Raw genomic sequence first — 27,110 nt, 5'->3', positions numbered from 1 at the left:
GGTTCTCTGATGGATTCCTAACACCTCGAAAATAAGTAAAATAATAAAACATGGATTCTAGGAAATTGGACATGGCCCTTAGTGTTGGTAAAAATCTTTTTACTTATTCTTGTAAAGCATGTAGAAATGCTAAACTTAAGAGTTAAGGTGTATCATGGTCTTCCATGGACCATTAATCTTCTCATTTTCCTAATGATTCTGAATGACATCAGTCAGAGGGGTGAGAACATGCTGCTCTGAGATGTACTGGCTGCCGTAAGGAGGGAGTCCTCTTTCTTGGAAGCTCCTCTTCGAGAATCATGATGTGTGGCTCAATGGGGGACATTCTAATACAGGAATAACATCTGGTATCTGGATGAATTACCTCTGAACTCACTGGCAAGTTACCTACGTTTTCCCTATGTGCCACACACCATAGAGATGCTTGTCAGAGCTGAAGCCATTTTAGAGTCAACAGTGGGTCTGTAGTGATTTCTGGAGCAATGTGAAGGTACATTATGCTGTGGTCATCAACCTCGTTTTGTGTTTCCTCTGGCGACTTTCATTTTCTCTGTTACTGTGTACCTTCCATGGCTAGAATCTCAGTTTCATAGGAGTGGAGGATGTGTCCATGCCATTCATTGCCCACCCCTGGCTTCTAGAACATGGCAGGTGCTCAGCAAGTGCTTCTTGAATGGCTCTGTGGGAATTTGACAGAGCCAGCACAGGGATTTGCCCAGGGAGACAATCTTTAATTCTTTCATTCCATCTATTTTCATGTTTGTTGTCTTAAGTGTATATGCTTCTGAGAGAAATAAAGAGACTTCTGGAGCAAAGGTAGCTGTGATGCTGTGAAGATTTTTCTTTGCTGTTGTGGGTAGCAGAATTGTGTCATCGGGTCAGAGATAGAGACTAGGAATGTGATATTTGAGGACTGACTCAACCTGGAAGGTGCTGCTGGGCTGGATTACATTTGGGTTTCACAGTGTGCATTTCTGTCTTCAGGGCACTGTGTACCAGATTCATGTTCACAGGTTGGATGCGCTCCCAGAAATAGACCCATTAGTCAGCTGCCAAGCAAGGTTTTCATTTTGTCCTCCGTATGCCCCTCCCCTCAACCCTCCCACAGATCAGAGTTTTCAGAGTGGCTGTGAAATGAATGATACCAGTCTATTTTCTTCATGATTTTGATTTGTTAGGAAATCAACAAACAAATCAATTTTTGAAATCAAATTTTGATTTGATTTTGATTAGGTATGCATCTTGAAGTTTTCAAGTTTTGGTTGATTTTTGAGGTGTGGATAGAAACCAAATAAAGCAAAAGAGATCTCAGACTGTGGAACAGATAGAAATACATAAGCCAAAACAAGAAAACAAACAGACCCTCCTTCCCTCCGCAGAAAGGGGGACAGAATACTCCTTTGGGGGATACCTGGGTTTACACCTTAGTTGTCAGTGTGTGGTAAAAGGAGACTTTCCGGTGTGTCATTGTGAAGCTTCAGAAGAAAGCCAAGGTTGAGGCGAGAGGCTGCTTGCAGGGAGTGACACTCTGGATGACCCCTGGGTATCTACCGTTTGGGAAAGACAGCACTCTCATTATTGAATTTATGTGAGTGTTTCGCCCTTCTGGGGGCTGTCTCAATAGATAAAGCTATTCTCACCTGTTGCCAGGAATCAGTGCGCGTGTGGGCACAAAACAGCTAGAAGCTGTGTTTTTATTTCCCTAACCCCACAGCCAAGGTGCGTGCTCATCCTGACTCTAAGCCTCACTCTCAAGGTTTTATACCCATTCTAATGCAGACTCCATCATCCCGGCCACTTCTTTATTTGTTTTTGTTTGTTTGTTTGTTGCCCTTTGCCACAGACCATAAAACCATGGGAAACGCAGAAAGCCAAAATGTGGACCACGAGTTTTATGGAGAAAAGCATGCCAGCCTGGGGCGGAAGCACACATCCCGCTCCCTGCGACTGTCACACAAGACGCGGAGGACTCGGCATGCTTCCTCCGGGAAGGCGATCCACAGGAACTCCGAAGTGAGCACCCGGTCCAGCAGCACCCCCAGCATCCCCCAATCCCTGGCCGAAAATGGCTTGGAGCCCTTTTCCCAAGAAGGTGCCCTAGACGACTTCGGGGACCCCATCTGGGTGGACCGAGTGGACATGGGCTTGAGACCTGTATCCTACACCGACTCCTCCGTCACTCCCAGTGTAGACGGCAGCATCGTCCTCACCGCAGCCTCTGTGCAGAGCATGCCAGACACGGAGGAGAGCCGGCTGTACGGGGATGACGCTACGTACTTGGCTGAGGGAGGCAGGAGGCAGCGTCCCTATACATCCAATGGGCCCACGTTCATGGAGACAGCGAGCTTCAAGAAGAAACGCTCCAAATCTGCAGACATCTGGCGGGAGGACAGCCTGGAATTCTCACTCTCAGATCTGAGCCAAGAACATTTAACAAGCAACGAAGAAATCTTGGGTTCCGCAGAAGAGAAGGATTGCGAGGAGGCTCGGGGGATGGAAACAGAGGCGAGTCCCCGGCAGCTCGGCACCTGTCAGCGAGCCAACTCCCTGGGTGACTTGTATGCTCAGAAAAACTCCGGGGTAAAGGCGAACGGAGCGCCGAGGAACAGATTTTCAGGCTACTGCCGGAATTTGGTGTCGGATATTCCCGATCTTGCAAAGCATAAGATGCCACCGGCTGCTGCAGAAGAGACTTCTCCATATAGTAATTATAACACACTTCCCTGTAGGAAGTCGCACTGTCTTTCCGAAGGTGCCACCAACCCACAAATTAGCCTTAGCAAGAGCATGCAAGGCAGAAGAGCAAAAACAACCCAGGTAAAGCCTCAGAGATCTGTTTCCGCGTTTTCGAAGTGGTGCATGGCTCTGAAAGTGCATGATCAGTTTGCTCTTATCAGCTTCTCATTTTAAAACCGGGCTATACCCGGTTTGGCAGCTGCTGCAGCTGGTATCGCTTCTGTCGCGCCCCTCTTAAAGTTCTGTGGGGAAGGGGTGGGGATTAAGGGCTGTGTATGTAGCGGGGTGGATGTGCTAGGAATGGCAATAGAGCGATTAACTTCATCCCCGAGACTGCCTCTCAACTCCGTCCTATCCCTCAGCGGTACCTCCCTGGAGGGGCTCGGTCCTGTCTGTGGACAAGCGGGCGTGGTGAGCTGCAGGTGCTGAGCTCGTATCCACAGTGCAGCAGGTGGGCAGAAGCCCGTGGGCAGCGCCTTTCAAGAGGCGTGTTTGATTCAGGGCGGGCTGTGGCCACTTGTCAGCCTCTCTGGTGCTGGCAGGGCCGCTGTCTTACAGGAGCCATTTCAATTTCCTGTTCCTTGTGATGCGGCCAGCCCTTCTCTGGAGGGAGGTGTAGCAGAAGCAATAACATGGGCCGGTTCCCAGTTTCTAGTTTGTAGACAATTTGTTTGACCTTGGGCAAACCCGACTTGTAGGTTCCCTCTGAGAAGCGGGATAAAGATGCTTTGCTGGCTTGCTGGGCCGTTTAATGCAGGAAGAGAGTGGGTGTGAACAGGTTAGTAAGAGAGCTGAAAAGTGTTCCACCAGTGGAAGGAGGGCCCGCTAGCCTCCCCGGCAGTGATGGTGGGAGTGAGTGTCCAGCAGCCCTGTATGCTTTCATCCTTTTCTGATGCTCCTTCTCCTGTGGCGGGTTGTGGGGAGCTTGGGATTCTGACCAGGGTGAGAAGTGGTTAGTGGCCTGTGATGCTGACCCCAGAGGGAGCCGGTTTACTTTGAAAGTAGTCATTGTGGACATCACGATGACCTGCAAAGGCTCTTGCACTTTGACCCTGCCCAGTAGGGGGCAGTGCTGCACCCTGGCCTCTCTACAGTTTGAGTCAAATGGGCACTGACAGTCTTACTTTAAGGTTTGGCCAGGTAATGGAGGGCCTGGAGCGAGGCTGGCTTTCTTCCTGAAGATTGGTTTGGCTGGTGTCACCAAAGCCACCAAAGCTACCAAAGCCTTCACCTTCTTTGTGTCTGGTCAACTTTGGGCAAGTTAGTAGTTGTTTTAAAGCCTTGATTTCTTTACGTATCTAAGTGGAGGTATCAGGACTGGGGACTCCAGCCCAGTGGCAGAGTACTTGCCTGCCTTGAAAGAGGCTCTGGGTTAGATTCTCACATTGTGGATACACAAGTAGGGGTAATAATAGGACAGTTTGAGAAAATGGAATGAAATCATGCATGAGTCATGTAGCCTGGTACTGAGGAAGCAGCCAGGTGGGGGAACTGGTTTACCGGTGTAACCTCAGCATTGTTAGTGGTGCTGTGTGGGTTGAAGACTCGGGGCAGTTGGATGTTTGTGCCCAGATCTTGTGCTGATGAAAAATCGGAGTGTGTCATTCTGAGAAGGAGACAGGAATTGTGCGTCTAAGAGGCACTGCCTGGATTTTAACTTCTCTTTTCTTCTGAGTTTGAGATTAAAACAACGGTGAGATTGTGACAGAAGTGACCCCTACCTTGTGGTCCCTCTCACCACCCTGTGAGGGTCACCAGTGAACTGTACATTTGGCAGTTCATGGACAGGTGACTTGTTAAAGGTTCCCATGAGAAGCACTGAAGGGCTGCCCTGAAATTGCCTGCCATCCGATTAGCACCACAGGACTGATTCAGAGAGATACTCTGCCTGCCTTGAGGTTGGCAGAGGTTATGCTGACCCAGACCACAGCTTTGCCTGGAATGATTCAGTTAGCCAGTTCCGTAGGTAAGGTTGGAGAGGGCTACCCAGCAGTGCTCTGGATTACTCTTCCCCATTGTTCTAACACCAGAGGTAGCCGGACCACTTGGCCCCACTTGCCTCTGGCCTAGTCACAACCACCCATGGAAGGAAGAGAGGGGGAAAGGGAGACAGTGCTCCCCTCCAGAGCCAGCTCTGCTGAGAGCTCCCCCGGGAAACATCAACGCAGTATCTCCATCCCTGGGCTTCCCAAGTTAATGTACAGACGTGAGATCATCTTAGCTGGTGCCTCACAAAGCCACTGCTTAATGGAATGCAAAGTGCTACAGACAGGGAATCCTAAGAAGTCCATTTACATGCTGGCTTGGCTGCCCATCCACTGTGTGACCTTGGGGAAGTCACTTCCTCATGTAAGTCCCTTGGCAGGGAGAGTGGCACCATCCTCCAGCCGGGCTGTATTAAGTGAGCCAAAGGGGACGCCATGCTTGGAAGCCTTTGTGGAGCTTAGAAAATGAACGGAAGTATTATTTTGGTATTGACTTTATATGTTGAGTAAGGATCTTTAATGACTTGAAACAAACCCCAGAATTATGCACAACACTATCCATCCACCCACATTTTCCTAGTCTAAGTTTGAGCCCTCTGTGTTCCAAACAGTGTATTTTAAGAGACAGTGGGTGTGGAAGTCTCCTTGAAAAGAATTCTTCTTTTGCTTTTCAAAGTTTTTGACCCAAGGGACCTCTGTAGCAAGCTTGAATCACAGATCTCAGTCTCCTTGCCTGCCCTGGTGATGTAGTTCAGTCTCCAGCCCTGTCAGCCATTCCACTCCCACCAGAAAAAGTTCCTGGCAAACATTTGGCTCAAGAGCACGACCTCACAGCCTGGAGAAAACACACTGGATCCAAAATAATGTGGACAATTGCTCTTGATTTGAAAAGGATCGAGAAAAGGTTTTGGCCATTCTTCCTGTTTCTGTATTGTGTATGGTGGTTGGATTTGTTACTGAAATGGGCCGGCTGTGGAGTTCACATGCGAGCTCTGAAGGTAGCATGTAGGATGAGCCGCAATGTCTGGCACATGATTATTTGTTTAATTTATGAGTTTGGACATGTGTGTTTTGCATATGTACACATGTTGTATACAGTTTGTACTGAAAGTGAACACGAATCCAGCTTCCCACTGTTGGAGCTGGGTTACTTATTGGTTTCAACAGCAGCACAGGATACACTGCTCCCTGGATGTAATTGACGCCTTGATGGATTTTGGACTGAGGAGAGGGCAGCCTGGGGTCATGCAGAATCAAGGATGTCAGCAAGTCTGAGCTTGGAGTTTTTGCCTTCCGCCTCTTGGCTATTTAACCTCACGAATCTGGGTTCTTTTCAAAGGGAGTTGTTCCTAGGAAGATTCAATATTCTAGGAGGGAATGAAGGCAAAACTTAGAATACTGCCTCTCGAGAAAGTTACAGATGTCTGCTAAATAGTGGATTTAGTAGGTGGGGCAAGGCTTGGCTTTGTCATGTTCTGGAGTTCCACTCTTCTGCAGCTCTGAGGCTTTCAAGAGATGAGTAGGAAAGAGGAGACACCACCATTGATTGGTGCTCTGTCTTGTGGCCAGGCCTAGAATATCTATGGAGTGCCTGAGGGAAACTTTGGCTTGGAGCCATTGTGCACACTTGAGGAGACCTTCCTTCACCCAAACGGAGGTGCAAGAATGTGACTTGGCTGTACTAAGGCTGTTGCAAGGAGCCACAGAAACTAGAGAGCTGCAAGGAGATCTGGGCTGAGATGACATGGCCAGGTGCCAGCATCTCCACGTTCCCCAGAAGTCCATGAACCCCGCTGGAATAGGAAGAGGCAGAGAGCTCTGTTAGAGCTTGGGGGTTCATTTCAGCCTAACTTCCTGGAAGAGCCTCACAGATCCTTTCTACAAGGAGGGCATTTTAGGCAGTGTTCTGTTGCTGTAAAGAAACGCCATAACTGTGGCCACTCTTACAACAGAAAGCATTTAATTGGGATTGGCTGGCAGGGTCAGAGGTTTAGCCCATTATCATCATGGTGGGAAGCATGGTGGCACACAGACAGACATGGTGCTGGAGAAGTTGTTTAGAGGTCTGCTTCTGCCTCTGCAGGCAGCAGGACTAGGGAGTGGCTTTGAAATCTCAAAGCCAACCCCCAGTGACACATGTCCTCCAGCAAGGCCATACCTTCTGGTCCTTTCGGACAGTGCTACTCCTTGGTGACCAAACATTCCAATACATAAGCCTATGGGAGCCATTCTTCCTCAAGCCACCACAAAGGGTGACTTCAAGAGATTAGGCGTAAGGTCTCAAACCCCAGGTCTTCCTTCCAAGGCATTCTGCATATGGTGGTGCTTCCATAGCTGTAGACTAACGTGTTATAATCCTTAGTTCGGGTGGAGGAAAAACGGCCTTGTTGGTTAAGAAGGGAGTTCGTGCTGCCCATTCCAAATTAGATGACTAGGAAAATTGTAGGCGCTGTCCCTGGCATTTCCTTTGATCAGCGACTAACAGAGTTGATGGTCTTGCTTAGTCTTATATTAAATCAGAAGAGGATCTTGAGTTCCTAAAACAATCATTTTTTATTTTGATGAGTTTGTATGGTTTGATCACTTAGCTTAAATAACTTAGAAATAAGTGTGTTGCCAGAGCTGATAACTGGCCCCCTTAGCTGGTCGAGTCTCTACCTGTGTCCCAAACACTTTGTTGTGTCTTTGTTTCTGGGCTTTTTTCTGGCATAAACACATGGGCCACCTTTCTGTATTTCATCTTTGGTGTTCATGGGTTCCCTAAATCCATTTAGAGATGTCTGGTTTAGAGTCCTTTTTGTTAAGTGCTAGAGAGCTGGTCCCACAGTTAAGAGCAGGGGCAGCTTTTACAGAGGACCTGGGTTCAGTTCCCAGCACTCACATAGCTGCTTACAACTATTTGTGATTCCAGTGTCAGAGAATATAATTTCCCCCTTCTGGCCTCAGTGGGCTCCTGCATATATATGGTATACATATACATGTACATTTAAAATAAAAAATAAATGGTTTTTTTAAAGAAATGCTTTAAAAAGATTTCTTACATTTATGCCTTATGAAACAAAATATTTTCATATGGAATCTTTTTTTTTAATTTTATTTTTTTCTTATCAGTTACATTTTATTAACTCTGTATCCCAGCCGTGTCCCGATCCCTCATTCCCTCCCAGTCCTTCCCTTCCCTCCCTCCCTCATCTCCACTGTGCCCCTTTCCAAGTTTACTGATAGGGGGTACCTCCTCCCCATTCATCCGATCCTGTTTTATCAGGTATCTTCAGGACTGGCTGCAAAGCTCTCCTCTGTGGCCTAACAGAACTGCTCCTCCCTTGGGGGGTGGGGAGGCCAAAAAGCCAGTCATTGAGTTCCTGTTAGAAATAGTCCTTGTTCCCCTCACTATGGGAAAACAATTGGTTACTGAGCTACCACAGGCTACATCTGAGCAGAGGTTCTAGGTTACATTCATACATGGTCCTTGGTTGCATGTCAGTCTCAGAAAAGACCCTGTGCCCAGATATATTTGGTCCTTGTGGAGCTCCTATCCTTTCCACATCATACTAACTCCCCTTCTTTCATATGATTCCCTGTACTCTGCCAAAGGTTTGGTCATGAGTCTTTGCTTTGAAAACACTGCTAGTTAGAGTCTTTCAAATGCGCTCAGTAGACTCCTGTCATACGTTCAATGCACATCCCATCTGTCTTTCTAAACGAGGTTTGATCATCTTACCCCATGTCTACTCTCTTGATTATCTTTCTTAGGTGTACAGATTTCATTATGTTTATCACATCTTATAGGTCTATATAAGTGAGTATATACCGTGTTTGTCTTTCTCCTTCTGGGATATTTCACTCAGGTTGATCTTTTCTAGATCCCACCATTTGCCTGCAAATTTCATGATTTCCTCCTTTTTGATTGCTGAGTAGTATTCCATTATGTAAAAATACCACAATTTCTGTACCCATTCCTCTGTTGATGGACATCTGGGTTGTTTCCAGGTTCTGGCTATTACAAATAAAGCTGCTATAAACATGGTTGAGCAAATATCCCTTTTGTGTACTTGAGCAAACTTTGGGTATATACCTAGCAGTGGTATAGCTGGGTCTTGAGGAAGCACTATTCCTAATTGTCTTAGAAAGCGCCAGATAGATTTCCAGAGTGGTTGTACCAGTTTACATTCCCACCAGCAGTGGAGGAGGGTTCCCCTTTCTCCACAACCTCTCCAGCATGTGTTGTCCCTTGAGTTTTTCATCTTGGCCATTCTGATGGGTGTAAGGTGATTGGAATCTTTTTTTTTAAAGCCCCCTTTTCTGCCTTCTGGTGATTTGGTTGTTTGTTTGGCCCTTTTTTCTTTTTTTTTTTTTTTCCTTTTTTTTCTTTTTTTGGTAATTCCATCTTTGTCTCACTTTTGGCATGTAAATTCTGCAGTAAGGTATTTGTTTTGAAAACCAGCTCTTCTGTTTCCAACAAGGTTGTCTGACTCCTTTGCCAAGATCTTTTTGGAGGAGGTGGGCGGTACGTGGGTAGTTGGGAGAGTGGCTAACAGTGCCACTTCTCAGGCCACTTTATGCACTTCAGAAATATTTTGGAACCATGGAGCTTCTGTTTTTGTAGGCCCTGTCTTGATTAGTCATCACTTTAGTAATTGCAATAGAAATATAAGAAATGCTCATTAATTCATTTTAAATGAGGAATGGTTCCATTTCACATTCATGTAAATATCTTTACACTTGTGTGGATGAGTGGTTTTGTTTCCTGTGTGTCTAAATCTCTGACTTCTGGTTCACTGGAGAGCATCAGAGTCTCTAGTCTGCTTACAGTGTGCTGCTTGGCTGTCTCATGCAGGATTCAGCCTCTGCACAGGGCTGGGAGAGGAAGAACAGCAGGGACCCCCTGCAGGTATCAGGGGTCGCGGGACCATTTCTGGACTTGCTACTCATTTATATTAAGAGGTTGGGACTGCAAGTTGGTGAAAATTCCCAAACTTTTGATGTAGTGTACCAGTAGAGAAACATCTGTGCCGCTCAGTTCAAATTGAGTCACGATAATGTGTGAGTGATGGCTGCAGAGCCTAACTGGGGAGAAAGGGCTGGAATCAAGAGGTTGGCATCCTGAGATCAGGGATATAAGGGTCTGCTGGATGTGGCCATGAAGCCAGCCTGCTGCAGAGGTCTGACAGAGTCTTCACTTCACTTTAGTGAAGAACTCTAAAACATCTGACCCACTTTTCACTTATCAACTAAGCCCAGCTAATGTTGGACCACCCACTGACAAGAGCGCTGGGTCAATCAGAGAACCTAGTTTCCCCTCTTAGTTTACGTTATGTACTTTAAAAAATTAAATAAAAAAGTCAAATGAGTTATGGCTGTATCCGCAGAAGGCGCACAGAGCTGCTTGAGGTTGCAAATGCAAGCTTTATAGCAGAGTCTCGTTCATCATCTCAACTTTAGCACAGCCTTGGTGAGCTTGGCAATGACTAAACCTTTACATCAAACTAAAATGTTTTCCACGAGGAACTGTTTTCCTTTTCTTGAGATAGTGGTGGGAAATGAGCAGCAGTTAGTTCATTCAGTAATTATTTTTGAAGTGCCTACCCCATGCCAGGCGCTATTCTCGGCACTTGGGATGTGTCAGCGAGAAAAGCTCCAGAGCTCGTGGAGCGAGTTGTGGTGAAACGGGGGGGTGTGTGGCACAGACTAGATAGTGCAATAGTAAGGGATGTGCTGTAGAAGCAAGACTGGGGTGACCAGGCAACTTCAGACTGGGGGGCTCAGGGTGTGACCTCAAGAGAGGTCAGACTTGGGGCTTGAAGGCGAGGAGAGAGCTGTCTATTGAGTTGTAAGGTGGGAGGCTGCCTCACCCATCTGAGGAAAGGCAAGGAGCTCAATCAACATGGCTATGGTGGGGCTGGTGAGCGGAAGTGGAGATGGTGCAGAGGAGTTGGCATGGCAACTGCAGGAGGGAAAGGGAAGGTATGTGGCTGTAGAAAATCAGGAACGTAGATATTCCTGGCAGAAAGAACTGTAGAAACCATGGCCTGGAAAGAGTGTCTCAGTTCACTCAGAGCCCAAGTACTGATGCTGGATGTTTGAGCTGGGTCCTGAGTGACAGGAGCTGGAATCCTTCCTATTATGCCAGGAAAGCTAATCTGGCAACAGTGTATGGCCCTGTACTAGTGGAAAGAAGCTCGCTACGTTACCATTGTGCAGCTAGCAAGGGAGGAAGATGGCCTGGGAGGTGGTACAGGAAGTAGTGGAAGGATGCACAGAGGATGTCCAGGAAGGTGGAAGCAAGTCCCAGGAGGAGCAGACGAAGGGCTGAGGATGACTCGTGACAGGTGGACTTAGCGCACTCTCCCATGAGGAGCTACCTGAAGCAGTGTTTTCGCTTGCCACCTTGTATTGGATTCCCTTTTTAGAAACTAGGAGTTTCAGTTCCAATGGTTCTATTGAGAGAAGTTGTGAGTCACTGCCAGTGGGAATCATTAGGGGACGAATGGCTGTTGGAAACTTAGAAAGCCATGGAGCTGCTGCCTTGGGAGGGGAAGAAAAGATAAGAGAGAGCTGGTCTCCTATTTCTAGCAAGTTAGTAATGACAGTTATCAGCAGTGCCCAATAACTGCTAATTCAGTGTAGATTATGTCAACATTTTCTTATTTGCTGTGCTCTTTTGAGAATGTGAAGATGATCTAAAGGCCTCATTAGCATTTGAAGCTCCCACCTCTCTGCCTGCATCCTTTTCTCATGAGATCTTGTTTATACCAGATTCCTCAATGCAAGCTCCCTTCCATGTTGCTTTAGGAAGCTTGTAGCTATGGCCAGCCTGTGCCTTTTATGCTGTGTAAGGGCTAACACGAAAGGAAGGCCTCAGATGGTGGTGACAGCAATTAGAGTTGACATTTTTGTCCTGGAATGTCCAGGGTGCCGAAGATGTTTGAGGCACCGTTCCTGGGTTGTTGGGGTCCCTGAGCACCTCATGAAGTGCTTCATTAAGTAGACACAGGTGCAGTAGCTGGAGGCATGGGTCTGGGGTAGAAGGCTTGCCTGCCATACGCAGGGCTCCAGATTCCTGGCACTGAAAGGAAACCAAAGTAGGCCTTGCTGGCCCCATTGTGTATATGAAGAAAGTGAGACCCAGATCAATATAGTCTTTTGCCCAGAATTGGCACCTTCTATACCGATATTACTAAAGGAAAGTATACTGAGTATGTCTAGGAGCCGGTACTTAGAACCAAAGAGTGAGTGAGTGAGAGTGTGTGTGTGTGTGTGTGTTTGTGTGTGTGTGTGTGGTGATGTATGGTGATGTGTAGTGCATGTGAGAAGGGGGCTTTTATGTTTAGGAATAAGTAGGGGGAAAACATAGGAGCAAGAGTTCTAGTTCAGTTCAACACTCTGCTGAGATTCAGTGAATTCTATAGCGTGCACTCAGCTTCTCGATAGGTGTGTTTGAATTAAGCCAGATCCATCAGGGAAATTAAAGTGACCAAGAAAAACAGTTTCTAATTGCATTCTCCTTATAGCTACAAGTGGCCAATTGATTCTGCTGGTCTCTGAATTGTCCCAGGGCCCTTGCACTTTGTAGCTAATTAGCTTTTCAAAATTGGTTCTGCACATGAGCACAGGGAACTGTCCCTTGGAGTCTTTGTAAGTCCTCGGGGGAAAGATCCAGCGCCTTACTGCAAGGCATCGTCAGTTCATAGTCTTCCTGCTGGTGCTTCTGGTCTTTAATGGAGCGGAAACAGGCTTTGGTTTTGCCTCTTGAAATTTTGGTACAGCAACCATCATTGTCCACCTCAAGTGGCCCAAAAGTGACCCTTGCCTGGCAGCTGTGGTGTGCATGGAGCTGTAGCCGGGTTCTCGGGCATCTGGCAGGGAGGCATATACACTCATTTTGGGAAACTGCCAATAGCATGGAAACTAGTGAGTGTTCTGAAAATCTGGTTGGGGGGATTTTGTCTTGGGACAGTGAGATTGAAGAACATCTCCATCCTTTGCCTGTGCTCATAACTGGAAATCTCTTCAATGCAGCATTTTTAGTAGGGACAGTTGACTCTGAGCAGAAGTCAGAAGTTAGTTTCATCTGGTTGGATCTTTCTGCTTCCTTTCATTTCCTCTGCTTTACTCTTCATCCTCAACAGTGTGAAGGCTGCCACTGAGCCACACCCCTAGATCTCCACAGACCTTTACTTCCTTCCTTCCCTCCTCCCTTCCTTCCCTCCTCCCTTCCTTCCTTCCTTCCTTCCTTCCTTCCTTCCTTCCTTCTTTCCTTCCTTCAGTCATTCTTCCTTCCTTTTTATTTTCCTCAATTTTTCATGTATCTATGTATGGTATGTGTATTTGTGTATGGACATGTTTTTACATGTATGGATGCAAATGTGAATGGGTACACACATATGTGGGAGTATGAAAGTTTTTGCATATGTGAGTGCACATTTGTTGTGGGTGTGTGTCTGGAATTACACATGAGTGCTCCTCCCATTTGGCATTTATGAAGGTTTGTGGTACCAAACTTTGATCCTCATGCCTGCATGGCAAGCACTTTATTTAACCTTGGAGCCATTTCTCCAGTCTCCTGTGACTTTTGAAATTAAAACTTGGCATTTGCCTAAATAGGATAGAAGAGACAAGATGCTGAGAAGTTTAGTTAGGTGAGATGGATCTTGCATTTGATACAAAAACTGCAGAGCCTCCAGGCATTACTTCTTGGTGTCAGTCTTTGGGATTGCTTGCTGCTGAGACAATCTTGGAGGTTACTAGGTACTTCTCCATGTGGGTGGAATCATATTTCTCAGTTGTGAAATTGTCTAAAGACTGAGAAAGGCGGGGGGTGTTGGGGGGGGACTTCCAAAAGATGACCATAAGAACATTTGTGTCTCAGTGAGAAAAAGAGAAGCATATTGAACAGTGCCCCTGGCTGGGTTGACCCATCATCTCCTGTGCTAGATGACAGGCTTCAGGGTATCCGGGACAGCCCGGATGACTAAATAGGGGTTGGAGCAGGGCAGCTGACATCTTACCTAATGGGTCACACGGGGGATGAGGTGGTATGTGTTGGGCAGGTCCAAGGACTCTCCCCAGCCATTATACTGAGCCATGTGCTCTAGAAGTATGTGAGCTGAGCTGGGGCCGAGTGGCTTCCTCCCTGGAGCAGTCATATCTTTACTCTGTAGTGATCACCCCAGAGCTGAACACACACAGCCCGCACCGTTGCAAGTTTACAGCTTCAGTTGGCATGAGCAGATGTTCAGGGGTGACATAGAGGTGAGTGTCCAGAGAGCCCTCAGCACTTGGCTTATGCGGAGACAAGGAGGTCTGTAGATGAGTGAATGGCTTGTGTTCTTGTTTGTTGTGAACCATAGATGGGCACTGAGAGCTGTCTAGCCAGCTCTCACTCGTGTCCTCTCTGCAGCTCTTCCAGGTCCTTCCACCATTGGCTTCTAGCTGTTTGCTCTGCGGGTTAAAGCTAAATAGAGGATCAACCCCCAGAGAAAACTAGAGAGACTGTTAAACAAAGCGGGAGAAGGATGGAGTTGATAATGCAGGCAAAGACCCAGTCACAAGCTATCCCACAGTTGAGCCATAGGGCTTCCCTGCTTCACAGTGGGACAGGTTCTTGGCATCAAAAGTTCAAACCTCCCATCCGTCACTAACTAGATTTAGGATGTTCTGAGCACTGGTGTTCACATCTGTTAACTAAGGGGTTGGTTTGTAAGATTCCTTCTAAGATGTTTGGAATCATCTCCTTTCTTCTTTGTCCTGAAGTAGCTCCTGTGTTGGCTGTTTTCTATGTGGCTTCTCAGAGTGGCTGTAACTCGTTCCTTCATATATGCTTGTGGTGGTTTGAATGAGCCTCTCTCATAGTCTCAGGCATGTGAATACTTTGTTCCTAGTTAATGGTTCTGTGTGGCAGATTTAGGAGGTGTGGTCTTGTTGGAGAAAGTATGTCCAATAAGATTGGAGCATTAAAGATCATTTCAAGCTGGTTTTGGTGGAGCACACCTTTAATCTCAGCAACTGGGAGGCAGAAGCAGAGGCAGGCTGATCTCTGAACTCAAGGCCAGCCAGGGCTACACACTGAAACCCTGTCTTGAAAAACAAAACAGAACAAAACAAACAACCCCCCCCCCACAAACAAAACAGAAAGAAAGAAAAGAAAGAAGGACCATTTCAAGTTTATCTCTTGGCTCCCTGCTTGCAGTTTAATCGTGAACCTCAGCTTCCGTTGTTTCAGCTGTTGTGTTTGCTACTTGCTGCCACACTTCCTGGACTTGCCAGAATCTTACCTTTCTGGAATCACAAGTCCAAATAATGTCCTTCTTCTGTGCATTGCTTGGTTCTGTATCACAGCAATGGGAAAAAACGGCAAGTGTACAACAGACCCAGCCTCTTTCTGAGGACTGACTGAGACCTATGAAAATCAAATTTAAGAAATTCACAGATTTCTTGTCTTCCATAGCTTTTGGCTATTGAAAATTGTCATTCCCTTATTGTCTTACATCTACAGGGACAGAAGTGTCCCTGCCAGAGAGAATGTGGGTTGATAATAGTGCTTTTTGTTTGTGTAGTGGATTTTTTTACTAACTGAATCTGGGTTCTTCATGACCATCAAAGAACAGCCGAGGAACATAAAACACAGTAATAGGCCAGCAGGCCCAGGGTGTGTTGGTCTGTTTTTGACTGTTAAAATGAAATGCCCTAGGCTGGTTAATTTGTAAAGAAAAGACATCTATTTAGCTTAGTCTGTGAGGTCCAAGAGCTTGGTTCCAGTATCTGCTGGCTTTGTTGAGGTCTTTGGTACATAGCATCATAGTGTGAGTCGATCTGAGAGGCAGAGATTGCATGGTGAGGTAGGGAGTCATAGAGATTGAAGGGACCAGGATGTCTTTCTTAGCAACTCACTCTCACAGGAATCACTTCAAAGGACCAGCCTTGGTGTTTCCCAAGGGTAAGACCCCCAGTGACCTTAGTAACTCCCACAAGGGCCTACCTTTTTGTTCATTTGTCTCCTGTGAAGGAACTCCAGCTCTTAAGGGTTCCACACCTTCCACCATTGCTGTACCAGCGACCAGGCTTCCAACTGTCAAACCCTTGGACAGCAAACCACATCTAAACCACAGCACAGCATGTTGATCTGAGCCGTGTCTGTGATTTCTTTGTCTCCCATAAGTCCTTGCTACTGCCATTTGGAATGGAGTTGATGCTTGGTAACTGCTCATCTATGGCTGCCACCTCTGATCCACCCTTTCCTGCACTTCATGTCATTGTTCTCCTATGTTTTTATAATAGTAAACTGTGAACCACTGTCCCAGGCTGACTGAGATAGAGGCAAAACACACCCATTTGGGCCAGGTGTGACCCAGTCTGCCCCACTGCCTCCCAGCAAAGATTTAAGTTCAAAGTATTAATTTTTATGACAGTTCAGAGTATTTGTTTAGTTTTTACATATTTCAATCACCATTAGTTATTTGTGAGACTAAGGGTCCCCAAAATGGGGACCAGTCTCTGTACTGCTTTGCCTTTTTCTCTGTGTCACACTCAGGGTCCTGTTGTCCTCCTTTGAGAAAAGTCAGTCTTTCTCATCCTTCAAGCTTGCAAGCCAGCCTGTCCCACACTGTTGTCACCATCTTCCCTGTTGTCATGGTCTTCCCTCGATTACTACCATCATTTAATTATTGTTTATGGAAATCCCCATGGCACTTCAGAGCAATTGAGATTCCGATTTAAGAACCTACCCCTGTGACCCGGAAACATTCGGCTACAGTACAGGATCAGCTCTGGAAGTTTCAAACACCTCTTCACTGGGAGTGGATAATCCAGCATCCTGGCAGTTGCGTGGCCCTGTCACTTGGCTCAAGGCAGTGAGTTGCCTACTTCGGGCTCCTTACATCCCGCTTCTAAGGGCAGAGTAACTGGAGAGCTGCCCTGGAGCTGTGGGCCCCACTGGCTGACTTGGCACAGTGCAGAGTGAGGGGCTGTTTTCGGGAAGCCAGGCTTATTAGGGCGTGGGGACTCTTGCCTGCTCTTGGGGTGTGGAGACCTCGCTGGTGAGTGGGTGTGCTGGCAGTCGATTTAGTCACCCCATTGTAAAAGAGACTCACACGCAGCCCTTTTATTCTACTTTATTTTGAAGTATCAGCTGTAAAGATCTAGTTATGCATTGTAACCCCAACCTCTGGAACAGCCAATTCTCCCTGCTGAATTTCCCAGGGTTCAAGGCCGGCTGGGGTGGCTGAGGGCTCAGAGCTCCCTCAGCATGGTCGTGCTAGAATCTCAATAGCTGGCTTGCCAATTAGCTAATTAAGTCAGATAAATGATAAGGTCTTTGAAGTGTTCCCTGTGCCTTTTATATTTCTTGAACATTCTGAATCATTAGGCTGCATGGCGGGTGGTTGGTTGAAGGTTTGCTTCCCTGAGCCGCTCTGCAGTGCACAGGCGTCAGGAGTGACGGTCGGTCATCACTGGAGCTGGGTGGGCCGTCTATGCTGCAGAGCCCCAGGCTGGACCAGGTGCTCCCAGGTTCCTTCAGCGCGTGATGCATGTCTGCTTCTCTCTCCCTTTCTGTCTCCAAGGATGTTAACACAGGCGAGGGCAGCGAGTTTGCAGACAGTGGGATCGAAGGCGCTACCACCGACACAGACCTCCTGTCTAGGCGATCTAATGCCACCAACTCCAGCTACTCGCCCCCCACTGGCCGAGCCTTTGTGGGCAGCGACAGTGGCAGCAGTTCCACTGGGGATGCCACACGCCAGGGGGTGTACGAGAATTTCAGGCGGGAACTGGAGATGAGCACCACCAACAGCGAGAGCCTGGAGGAGGCTGGCTCTGCGCACAGCGATGAGCAGAGCAGCGGAACCCTCAGCTCCCCGGGCCAGTCGGACATCCTGCTGACGGCTGCGCAGGGCACTGTGCGGAAGGCTGGCGCGCTGGCAGTCAAGAACTTCCTGGTGCACAAAAAGAATAAGAAGGTGGAATCAGCTACTCGGAGGAAGTGGAAGCACTACTGGGTGTCCCTGAAAGGTAAGGGAGGCCAGCCTAGCTGCATGCTGGGAGTTCCAATGGGTGCATTCTGCAGGTACGCACATAATGGACTGTTGTTATGCAATATTTCATGGTTGTATATTTAAAACATAGTCTGTTGTGGCAGAAACACAGCATTAGGTGCACATTTCTTTGAAAGTCAAATCCTGGGGTAAGGATAAGGGCCATCACTGAAGAGCTGAAAGATCTGGTTTGGGGTTTGATTTTCTTTTTCTGACTCTGTTTTCAATACTGGGAACTGGACCCAGGGCCTGGCACGTGTTAGATGTTACATAACCAGCCTAGCCCTGTGTCACACCCCATAGGTCTTTGGACTTTTATACTTGTTTTGAGGTACCAAATTGCCCAGGCTGGACTTGGCCTTGTAATCATCCTGCCTCAGCCTCAGGGGTAGTCACCAAACCTGGCTCCTTAATACAGTTTTAAGTATATGATATGCTAGTGTTGACCCTATGTACAACGTTGTAGGCAGGCCTCTGGAGCTTATTCATCTGACTGAACGTGTCTCATTCAGGAACTCTCTTGGCATGTTACTCACCCCTGCAAATGCTCTTTCATTGTTTTCTGTGCTTCTTGGTTGTCTTGGTTTCATTTCTGTTGTTGTGATAAAATATTCCAACCAAAAGTGTTACCGGGAAGGAAGAGTTTATTTGGCTTACAATCCATCGTTTTGGGGAAGTCAAGGCAGGAATCCAAGTGGCTCATCACATCACATCTGCAGTCAAAAACAGAGAGTAATGAATGCACCCATCCTGCCTGCTTTTTTGCATGTTCTCAGCTAACTTTCCCCATCCTATACAGTTCATGACCCTCTGCCTAGGGAATAGCGTAGCCCACAGTGGGCTGGGTCTTTCTACATCAGTTAACAATCAAGGCAGAGTTCCCTAGACATGCTCATAGACCAACTTAATAAAGACAGTTACTCAATTGAGACTCTTTTCCCAGGTGATTTCAAGTTGTGGTAAGTTGACATTTTAAAGCCACCAATACAATAGTTCAGTGAGGGGAACTTTTCATATCCAGTTTTCTCATAGATTCTGGTTCTGATGGACAGTTTTGAAGCATGAATTCCCCTCCAACATTTTTTTTTTCATTTGTTCAAGTTTATGTCTCACACAGTGACTGTTGTAAAGGGAAGAGTCCTTGACTTTAATCCAATGAAATGGCTCATGGTGTGAGGAATCTTTAGTTTTTTTAAGTGGTAGAATTTCACTGATTTTACAGGCTTCAATCTGATGCAAATGGCATGTCTAAATCATCATTTGTTTCTTAAGAAGCCACTATTTTATAGTCCAGCTATGTGTATTGAAATACTTTTGGGCATGCACACAGATGATGTGGGTATCACCATGCTTGCTTCTCAAAACATAGTGCTGACATGTTTTTGCCTATTGCCATTTGGCATCCTTTCCTGAAGGGGGATGTGTGTTTACCCAACCCTGCATGGGCCTGGAGCTTTGTAATTTATTTGTGAGCACCATGTTAGAGAAAGAAAAACATTTCATGAGTACTTGTAGAGGTGTTTTTGTTGTTGTTGTTGTTACAAAGCTAGGTTTGAGATTGAGATAGGGTGGGGTTCAGATGAGAAACACAGGAGAAAGAAGCCCGAGATGATCAAGTAATGGCTTAGAAGCCAGACCATTTGACATTAGCTTTGGAGGTTACTGTGGGGTCATCTGAACATAGAGGCCTGGGCCTGTGCAGAGACTGCCCGGTGTGACTAGTGTATGCCTGAGTAGTGAGAGTGTGCAGGTCACCCTGAAGGACAGTCATAACACGCGTGGCCCCCGTTACTGGTGGTGTTAGCTGGCTTTTTTTGTTTCTTTGTCTTTGTCTTGCTTTGCTGTCTGCTGAAATAGGAACCTATGTGCCTGGTTAGGCTATAGCTTCTGCTGTGCATCACAGATACCCATAATGACAACAGCAAGACAGATACCCCTAAAGCTTGTTGGTAACTGTTTCCTGTGAAGTCACCAGAGGCCCAGCCTGTCTGTTTTGTTGCTCACGTTATTGTTTATGTTGTATAGGATCGTGCTTATAAAACACAGATGTTTATCCTGTAGGGATACTTTGGAAAACCATTGCTGGCCTTTCTCACTCACCACCTGCCTCAGCCTCATTTGGAGAAGTGCTGTGGGGTTGCTTCTGGAGGCCCCTGTCATGCCAGCTGTTCTGCTCTGATGGGATGAGCTGGAGAAGAAATTATCCCCTCCCCACCCCCCCCCAGACCATAAGTACATATCCCCTTTCCTCTAGTACCACTTCTGTTGGGTGGCTATTCCTGGGGAGACGTGAGCAAACAACTGCTCGACCCCAGGAGGAAACTGGCAACAGACCAAAGTAAGGATATCACCAAAGCCCAAGTTGAAGTGTTTAAATAAACTTGATGAGTTTATTGGGGTCATTTGCCAGGCTATGGGGGAGGGGTAACTCAAAGACAGATGGTTTACCAACAGCCCACCTCAGCATGAATGTCAGCTCATGAAAGCCCGCACTGTGGCACAGCTTGGAGGGAGTTCAGCTGGTAGGAAAGAATCTCTCCCTGTAGCTTAGTTGCCCTGGGCCTCTTCAGGCAGCTGAGCTAGTCTCTGCTTCTTCAGGCAACCCTGCCTGCCTGAGAGTCTCAGTGTTTGCTCTTTGCTGCTTATGAGTTTGGGGAGGAAAGGACCTAGCGCATCTGGTCAGTTTCAGGGATTTCTTAAGGTCTGAGTTATTTTCTTGCTGGGTTTCAAGGAGAGTCCTAGCAGGATGGATGTTTCATCATCCCTCAAGAACAAGCTTCCCTGCGAGATGCAGTAATTTCCCCCTTGGAGGAAGGTGCCACACAACACACATTCTCATTATCCACATTATTAATCACTGCGAATGCTTAAAGCCTGACACAAAGACCACCCACATCCCAGCTGGCTATGGTGCCCTTCTGTGTGGTGCTTCCTACTTAATGACTCAGGAAGTTCAGAGACTGGTCCTCATATTAGCATGCCTGGACCACACTGGACCACCACTGGATGTCCTGAACAACAGAACTTTCTCCTCTCGCAGCCAGAAGTCTGAAGGCCTGTTGGCTAGGTTGGTTTCCTTTGAGGTCTTGTGCCTTGATGTGGATGCCGCTGTCATCTTTGGGTCTCAGCACATGCTCTTCCCTCTCTAATGGCTGTGCCCAGTGTCCATCAGATTAAGGGACGCTCATATAACAACCCTTTACCTTAACTGCCTCTTTAAAGGTTGTGACTACAAGTATCTCATTTCTGACATATGGGGGTTAGGACTCGGTGTGGAGATGTGGGAAGGGGTGTGATTTAGCCTGCGAGAAGGGCCTGGATTTGTGGCTTAACAAAGCAGCCTGGTCTCTTCTTATTCTGCATTTGAGAATATCATTTCTTGGTACAGAATAGCATAATGAGATGACTCATTTTACTTTGGCCATAGCAGAGGCAGCTTTTTTGTTTTTTGCCTTTTCCTTAAAGAATAAGCGGCACAGGCGGCCATAGTGTGGGCATTGAGTCGCCCATGAGAGGAGGGAGCTATCACACTGTCCCAGTGACCCAGATCTGGGTGACACAGCCTGACAGGAGCCACCGAGCCCTTTGCCGTTGAATCCCGACAGGTTCCCCTTTTCTGTTGACAAACTCAGAGCTACGCTCTTTCCACTGCCGATGTCTTCTTAGTAGCCCTTGGCTACAGGTGAGGAGAGCACCGCACCTGGGAACTCTGGGATAGAAGAAAAGATTTCCTGCTGGAGTGGTGCTGTCAACAGCTTAATAGCCTAAAGGTCAAGTTCAAGTAACAATCAAGACAAAGACATATCAGACTGTGTGGTTCTTGAATTTGATTCTTCGTGTTAGTCTTAAAAGTGAAACAAATTGAAAATGAATAATTTCAACCACCAGCTAGTACAGATAATTCTAAACCAATGTTGAGAGACTGTGGAAGTATTTGAAAGAACACACTATGTCTTAGACCAGGCTGTACACATGTCAGGATTTGTTTTCTGTTGGAACAGATGTTAAAACTCTATAGATCCTTCATTTCACACTACTTATAAAGATTGTTTAAAGCTGCATTTCCTAACAGTGGCACTATTGGCATTTTCCAGAGAGTCCTTTGTAGTGGGGGCTGTCCAATACAGCATAAAATGAGTATGAGTGGATCAGCTCTTCATATTATAGCAGAATGCCTGTGATGTCCAATTTATAAACAGAAAAGAGTTGCTCTGGCTCATAGTTTCAGGAATTTCAGGGCCTGTGGGAAGAGTGTGTGGCAGAGCTTACTCATTCATTGGTGGCCAGAGAGGAAGGAGAAAGGGCTGGCACCTGACTGCCCTTCAGGAACATAAAGGCCTCCCACTAGGTTCCACTTCACCTTCCAACAGCATTATTCTTCTGGACCAAGTCTGCACTCCATGAGCCTTGGGATTCCAAAGTACAGGATTCAGTGTCACACACCAGTTACTGCAGGTGGGCACCAAGTTAGGCCAACCAGAAATGGAGACAGCTTCTCTCTTTTATGGTTGTCTGGGAGCTCACTGTGTAGACCAGGCTGGCCCTTAACTCGCAGAGATCCTCTTGTCTCTGCTGCTGATTGCTGGGGTTAAAGGCATTCCCCACCATGCCCAGCACCATGAGAACTTTTTGTTTAGAGAGGAATAGTGTCCTCTTTCCATTTTTATTCAATTTTCTCTTTAATGTGTGAGCTACTTTAATGCTTGCAATTGGGAGATGATCTCCCTCCTTGGATTTTTCTCAGAAACCTTGAAGTCTTTAGAATCCCAAGGACTGAAGAAAAAAAAAAAAACAAAACGAACTGAGACAGAAGAGCTGATAACATTTCAATTTATGTATGTACGTTTTGGATAATATGTGAGTGGTTTAATTGTACTTAATGGCAGAGTCCTATCAAAATTGGCATTTTCTTTTCTTTTTTTGTGGTAAAACTTTTATTTTTCTAGAAATTTAGCAAAAATATTCCATTTTAAGTTAATTGTCACAAGGAAGTACAACAGATGATAAAAACACATCCTACAGTGTTAGTGTTCAAACTTGACCAGTGTTCCCATTTCAGTCCTTCTACACCTTCTCTATGGTCCCATGAGAGCCCCCTTAAATCTCATGTGCTGGTGGCACAATCTGACTTTCCATTCGGAGTTACAATTAAGCCTTTTATTAGATCGTTAGCATTTTTTATTGTGCTTCTTTTAAAAATTTATTTATATATTTATTCACTTTACATCCCAATCATAGCTCCCTCCCTCCTCTCCTCCCAGTCCTATCCTCCCTTCCTCTGTCCTTATCCCCCTCCCCTACCTCTCAGAAAAAGGAATCCCCAACACCAGCCCACCCTAGCACATCAAGTCACATCAGGACTGAGAGTATGCTCTTCTTCGGAGCTGTGACAAGGCAATCCCTGCAGGAGGAAATGACTGAAGTGCATGCAACAGAGACCATGTCAGAGACAGCACCCCTCCCCTTCCTAGGGGACCCACATGGAGGTTAAGCTGCCCATTGGGTATACATGTGTAGAGAGCCCAGGACTAGTCCTTGTATGGTCCTTGGTTGGCCCTCCAGACTCCACAAGCCCCCCTGGACCCAGGTTAGTTGGCTTTTTTGTTCTTCTTATGGAGTTCCTGTTCCCTCCAGATCCTTCTGGCCTTCCCACCAGTCTTCCACAAGGCGTTCCACTCTCTAATATTTAGCTGTGAGTCTCAGCATCTGTTTCAATCCATTGCTGGGTGGAGCCTCTCAGAAGCTAGCTATGTTAGGCTCCCATCTGTAAGGATAGTAGGTGTTAATAGTGCCATTGGTGGGCTCTCTCCCTTGATATGTGTCTTGAGTTGGGTCAGTCATTCGTTGGATATTCCCTCAAACTAGTCTCTATTTTTATTCCTGTTTATCTTGTAGGCAGGGTACAAAAATTGGCATTTTCTAATAATACTTAATGACATAGAAAATGCTTAAGGAATTAAGTATAAAGAAGACTTCAAAATGATGTACAGTATATTATCTCCCCTTCTTACTATATATTTGGGCACAGTGCTTGTGTGGCAGAGAACTACTTTATGGAGTCGCTTCTTTCCTTCCATCTTTATGTGTGTTTTTGAACTTAGGTCACGTGTTTAACCTTCTGAGCCACCTTACTGGCCTCTTTAGAAACATTTACGTGAGCGGGTGTATGTGTATGTGTGCATGATGCGTGAATTACACAAATTGGCTTTGCTTGAGACGGTGCCTTCAACAGCTGTTACATGGTGGTGTGAAATGGTACAGGGAGGGGAAATTGCCTTGTAACTAGTGTGACTTTTCCATTTTAACCAGTGTGACTTTTCCATAGATCTGCTTCTTTGTACATCACACGTGCCTGGTTTTCCTTTATAGATTTCTGTTGCAACCAAGTGCATCGTGCTTTCAAGGGCTTTGCAATTCCTATAAAGTTTTATCTTTACTGGGGTTAAGATGTGTGCAATGGATGAATATCTTATGTAGAAGTTGTGGATGGGTTCTCTAGTTGCCCAGAGTTGTGAGCCAGGTGAGAATGTGTGGTGAGCGAGGACTTGGTCTTATAGTGAGCCTCTAGCTCTGTCAGGGATCACAATGCTGCTACCGTCTCATCGTTTCAGCACAATTAAAGATGGGCCAAGTTTCTGACTTCCCTAAGACCTTCCTGTGAGTTCCACACACTTCCTGTTTCAGGACATAGTTTTACTCCAGAAGAAAGATAGATCACTTCTGAGGCCATAAACTTATCTCTTCTTACCCTGGAACCCCCTAAGTCTGGTATTACTGTTTTCACCAAAGGTACATTTTTCAGAATTTCTGGGTGTATGTCACAGGAGGCCGCTTGAGAGTGAGCTCCAATGGAAGTAAGTGCCTGTCTTCGTGCCCTCATAGTGCTACCCCGGGGAAATACATAGAGCTGTGTTTATAGGCACCACTGGGCTTGGGTACCCCAAAAGTCTGTATTGTTTGAGGGCAAAGACAGGGGTCCCTGGCTGATTTGCAACTCTCAATATAGACCAGGCTAGCCTCAAACTGACAGAGATCCATGTGTCTCCACCTTCTGAGTGCTGAGGTTATAGGTATGTGTCAGGACACCCATCCACAAGGATGTTCATGACTAGACATTGTGACACAGAAAGTCGGACTCTAAAAACTTGAAGGTGTGCACGGAGAATCCCTCTTGCCACTTTGGAAGCTGTAACTCAAGGTCTTTACTTTTCTATAGACCTGATTGCAAGCACCGCCTTGTTTTTTCCACCTCTTGGGTTGCCCCACATTTTAATATTCAGCCTTTTCCTGACGGCTAGTGTCAGTGTCCCTTAGACGGCTTCCATTGACCAAGAACAGAGAATACTCATGCGGACTCTTGTTTCTGTTTCCTCAGGTTGTACACTCTTTTTCTACGAGAGTGACGGCAGGTCTGGGATAGACCACAACAGTGTCCCCAAGCATGCTGTCTGGGTGGAGAACAGCATCGTGCAGGCTGTGCCAGAGCACCCCAAGAAGGACTTTGTCTTCTGCCTCAGCAACTCCCTGGGTGATGCGTTCCTCTTCCAGGTTTGTGGGGACCTCCATTACACAGGGAGCTCTCCTGTCTTGCGCAAGTACCTTGCCCTCACCTTTAAAAGTAATGGAGAGATTCTTCATGATAGAGACAAACGTGTTAAATGACAAATACATTCCCCTGATGAATCGCAGAAATAAGAGCCCTCATGCAGAGAGTTTGAATGTGAGGCCCACAGAAAGTGTGCGCCGGGTGCTGTGTTTGATGTGAGCTGACAGGTTTCGTGGTGTGGCGTCAGTAGCACTCAGAATAGGATCATGAGCTCCATAACTTCGGTGTGATTTGAGCTGTCAAGTTTCTTATCATAATGTGTTCTCTGCTAATATTAATCATAAGGTAAAATAATTACAGCCCAGAAAGGACTGGTTATCCCTAAATAGTCTTTCTCTCTCAGCTCACCAGAACTTTTCTATCTTGCATTCTTGAAATCTTGACTATTAATTGTTTCACAAAAATACTTCTGTGCTTCAAGATTAACATTTCCTTTTATAGTGAATCCTTTGAGTTTGCAAGAACTTTTTGTGCTTTTCATGAGGAAGGCTTCCCTCATTTAGTCCCTGAATGTGATGAAGACCACAGAGAAGGCGGAATCCACACAACAGACTCTCCGTTCAGTGTGCTGCCATGAAGTAAACACCCAGGACAAAACCAGGAGTTTTAGGCACTCTGTAGCTACCTGACACCCACAGGTACACGTCAGTGTGCTTGTCAAATAGAAGAAATGCTTTTTATCATCCATGCCAACACACTTGCTTGTCTGAGAGTGACATGATCCCTTATCTATCTCTCTATCTATTTAAAGTTTTGCAGCTTGGCGAGGGGCAGTCATGTGGACACTAGTACTGGCTACTCAGTTGTGCATTTGCTTCTTTGTGTGTGGGAATTCGGAGAAGGGTCTGGAGGTCAGAGGACACCTTAACAGAAGTGAGTGCTCTCCTTCTACCATGTGGGTTCTGGGGTTCAAACTCAGGTTAGTGTGGTTGGTGGCAAATACCTTTACTTCCAAAGCCATCTTGCCAGTCCTTCATTGGTGAGGGATAGTTTTTCTGGGTAATTATATATTTTTCTGGGTAATTCTTACTTGCCAGCCCTATTGCCAAGCATTGAAAAAGGCTATTCTACTGTCTCCATAGCTTCTGAGAGAAGCCCACTGTCATCTCACAGCTGTCCTACTTATGTGATGTTACATTTCTCTTGTCATTGTAACGATGTTGTTGTTCTGTAGCCTATAATGTGATCTAGAATCAGTCACTGAGTTTATTCTGCTCAAAATTTATCGGATGTCCAGATGTCTGTGCGCACACATATATGTGTGTGCTTTGCTTCTTGATCTCCGGGCAGTAGGGAGAGATGGAGACAGTGGGACTGACTTGGGCCTTGAACTTTCCAAAGTGAAACACCTCCTAACCCTTCCCAAATAGTTCATTAACAGGGGACTAAGCAGACATAAGGCTGTTGGGACTATTTTCACTCAAACCACCCCAGGCAGCAAGCACACTTAACCTCTGAGCCATCAGCCCAGCCACTTACATGAGATTCCTTAAAGAGAATGTTGATTTCCTCTCTGGTTTTGTTATGACCAAGCAGTTTCAAAAGATTCACTATAAAAAGCCTTGTTTGTTAACTTGGAAGTGAGGAAACATTTTCTAAATCAACAGTCAAGGGTCTGGGGCTGAGTCTCATTGGTAGAGTGTGTGTAGAGTGTGAAAGAAGTCCTGAGTTTAATCCCCGCACTGTTACACATGCGCGCGCGCGTACACACACACACACACACACACACACACACACACACACACACACACA

At 46.3% G+C, this 27,110-nt stretch overlaps 1 protein-coding gene across 1 annotated transcript in view; it reads left to right on the top strand.

Annotated features, from left to right (window-relative positions):
- Positions 1 to 27,110, top strand: part of Tiam1 (TIAM Rac1 associated GEF 1) — a 211,521-nt gene that overhangs the window by 93,291 nt on the left and 91,120 nt on the right. The window contains exons 4-6 of the mRNA XM_055614916.1: positions 1,844 to 2,817; positions 17,282 to 17,729; positions 25,128 to 25,300. Coding sequence (XP_055470891.1) covers positions 1,855 to 2,817; positions 17,282 to 17,729; positions 25,128 to 25,300 — 1,584 coding nt within the window. The 5' untranslated portion in view covers positions 1,844 to 1,854. The remainder of the gene's footprint in view (positions 1 to 1,843; positions 2,818 to 17,281; positions 17,730 to 25,127; positions 25,301 to 27,110) is intronic.

Source organism: Psammomys obesus, unplaced genomic scaffold (genome assembly GCF_907164565.1).
Source record: "Psammomys obesus unplaced genomic scaffold, mPsaObe1.curated_primary_1811, whole genome shotgun sequence".
NCBI lineage: Eukaryota > Metazoa > Chordata > Mammalia > Rodentia > Muridae > Psammomys > Psammomys obesus.
This window is presented reverse-complemented; position numbering and strand designations above follow the sequence as displayed.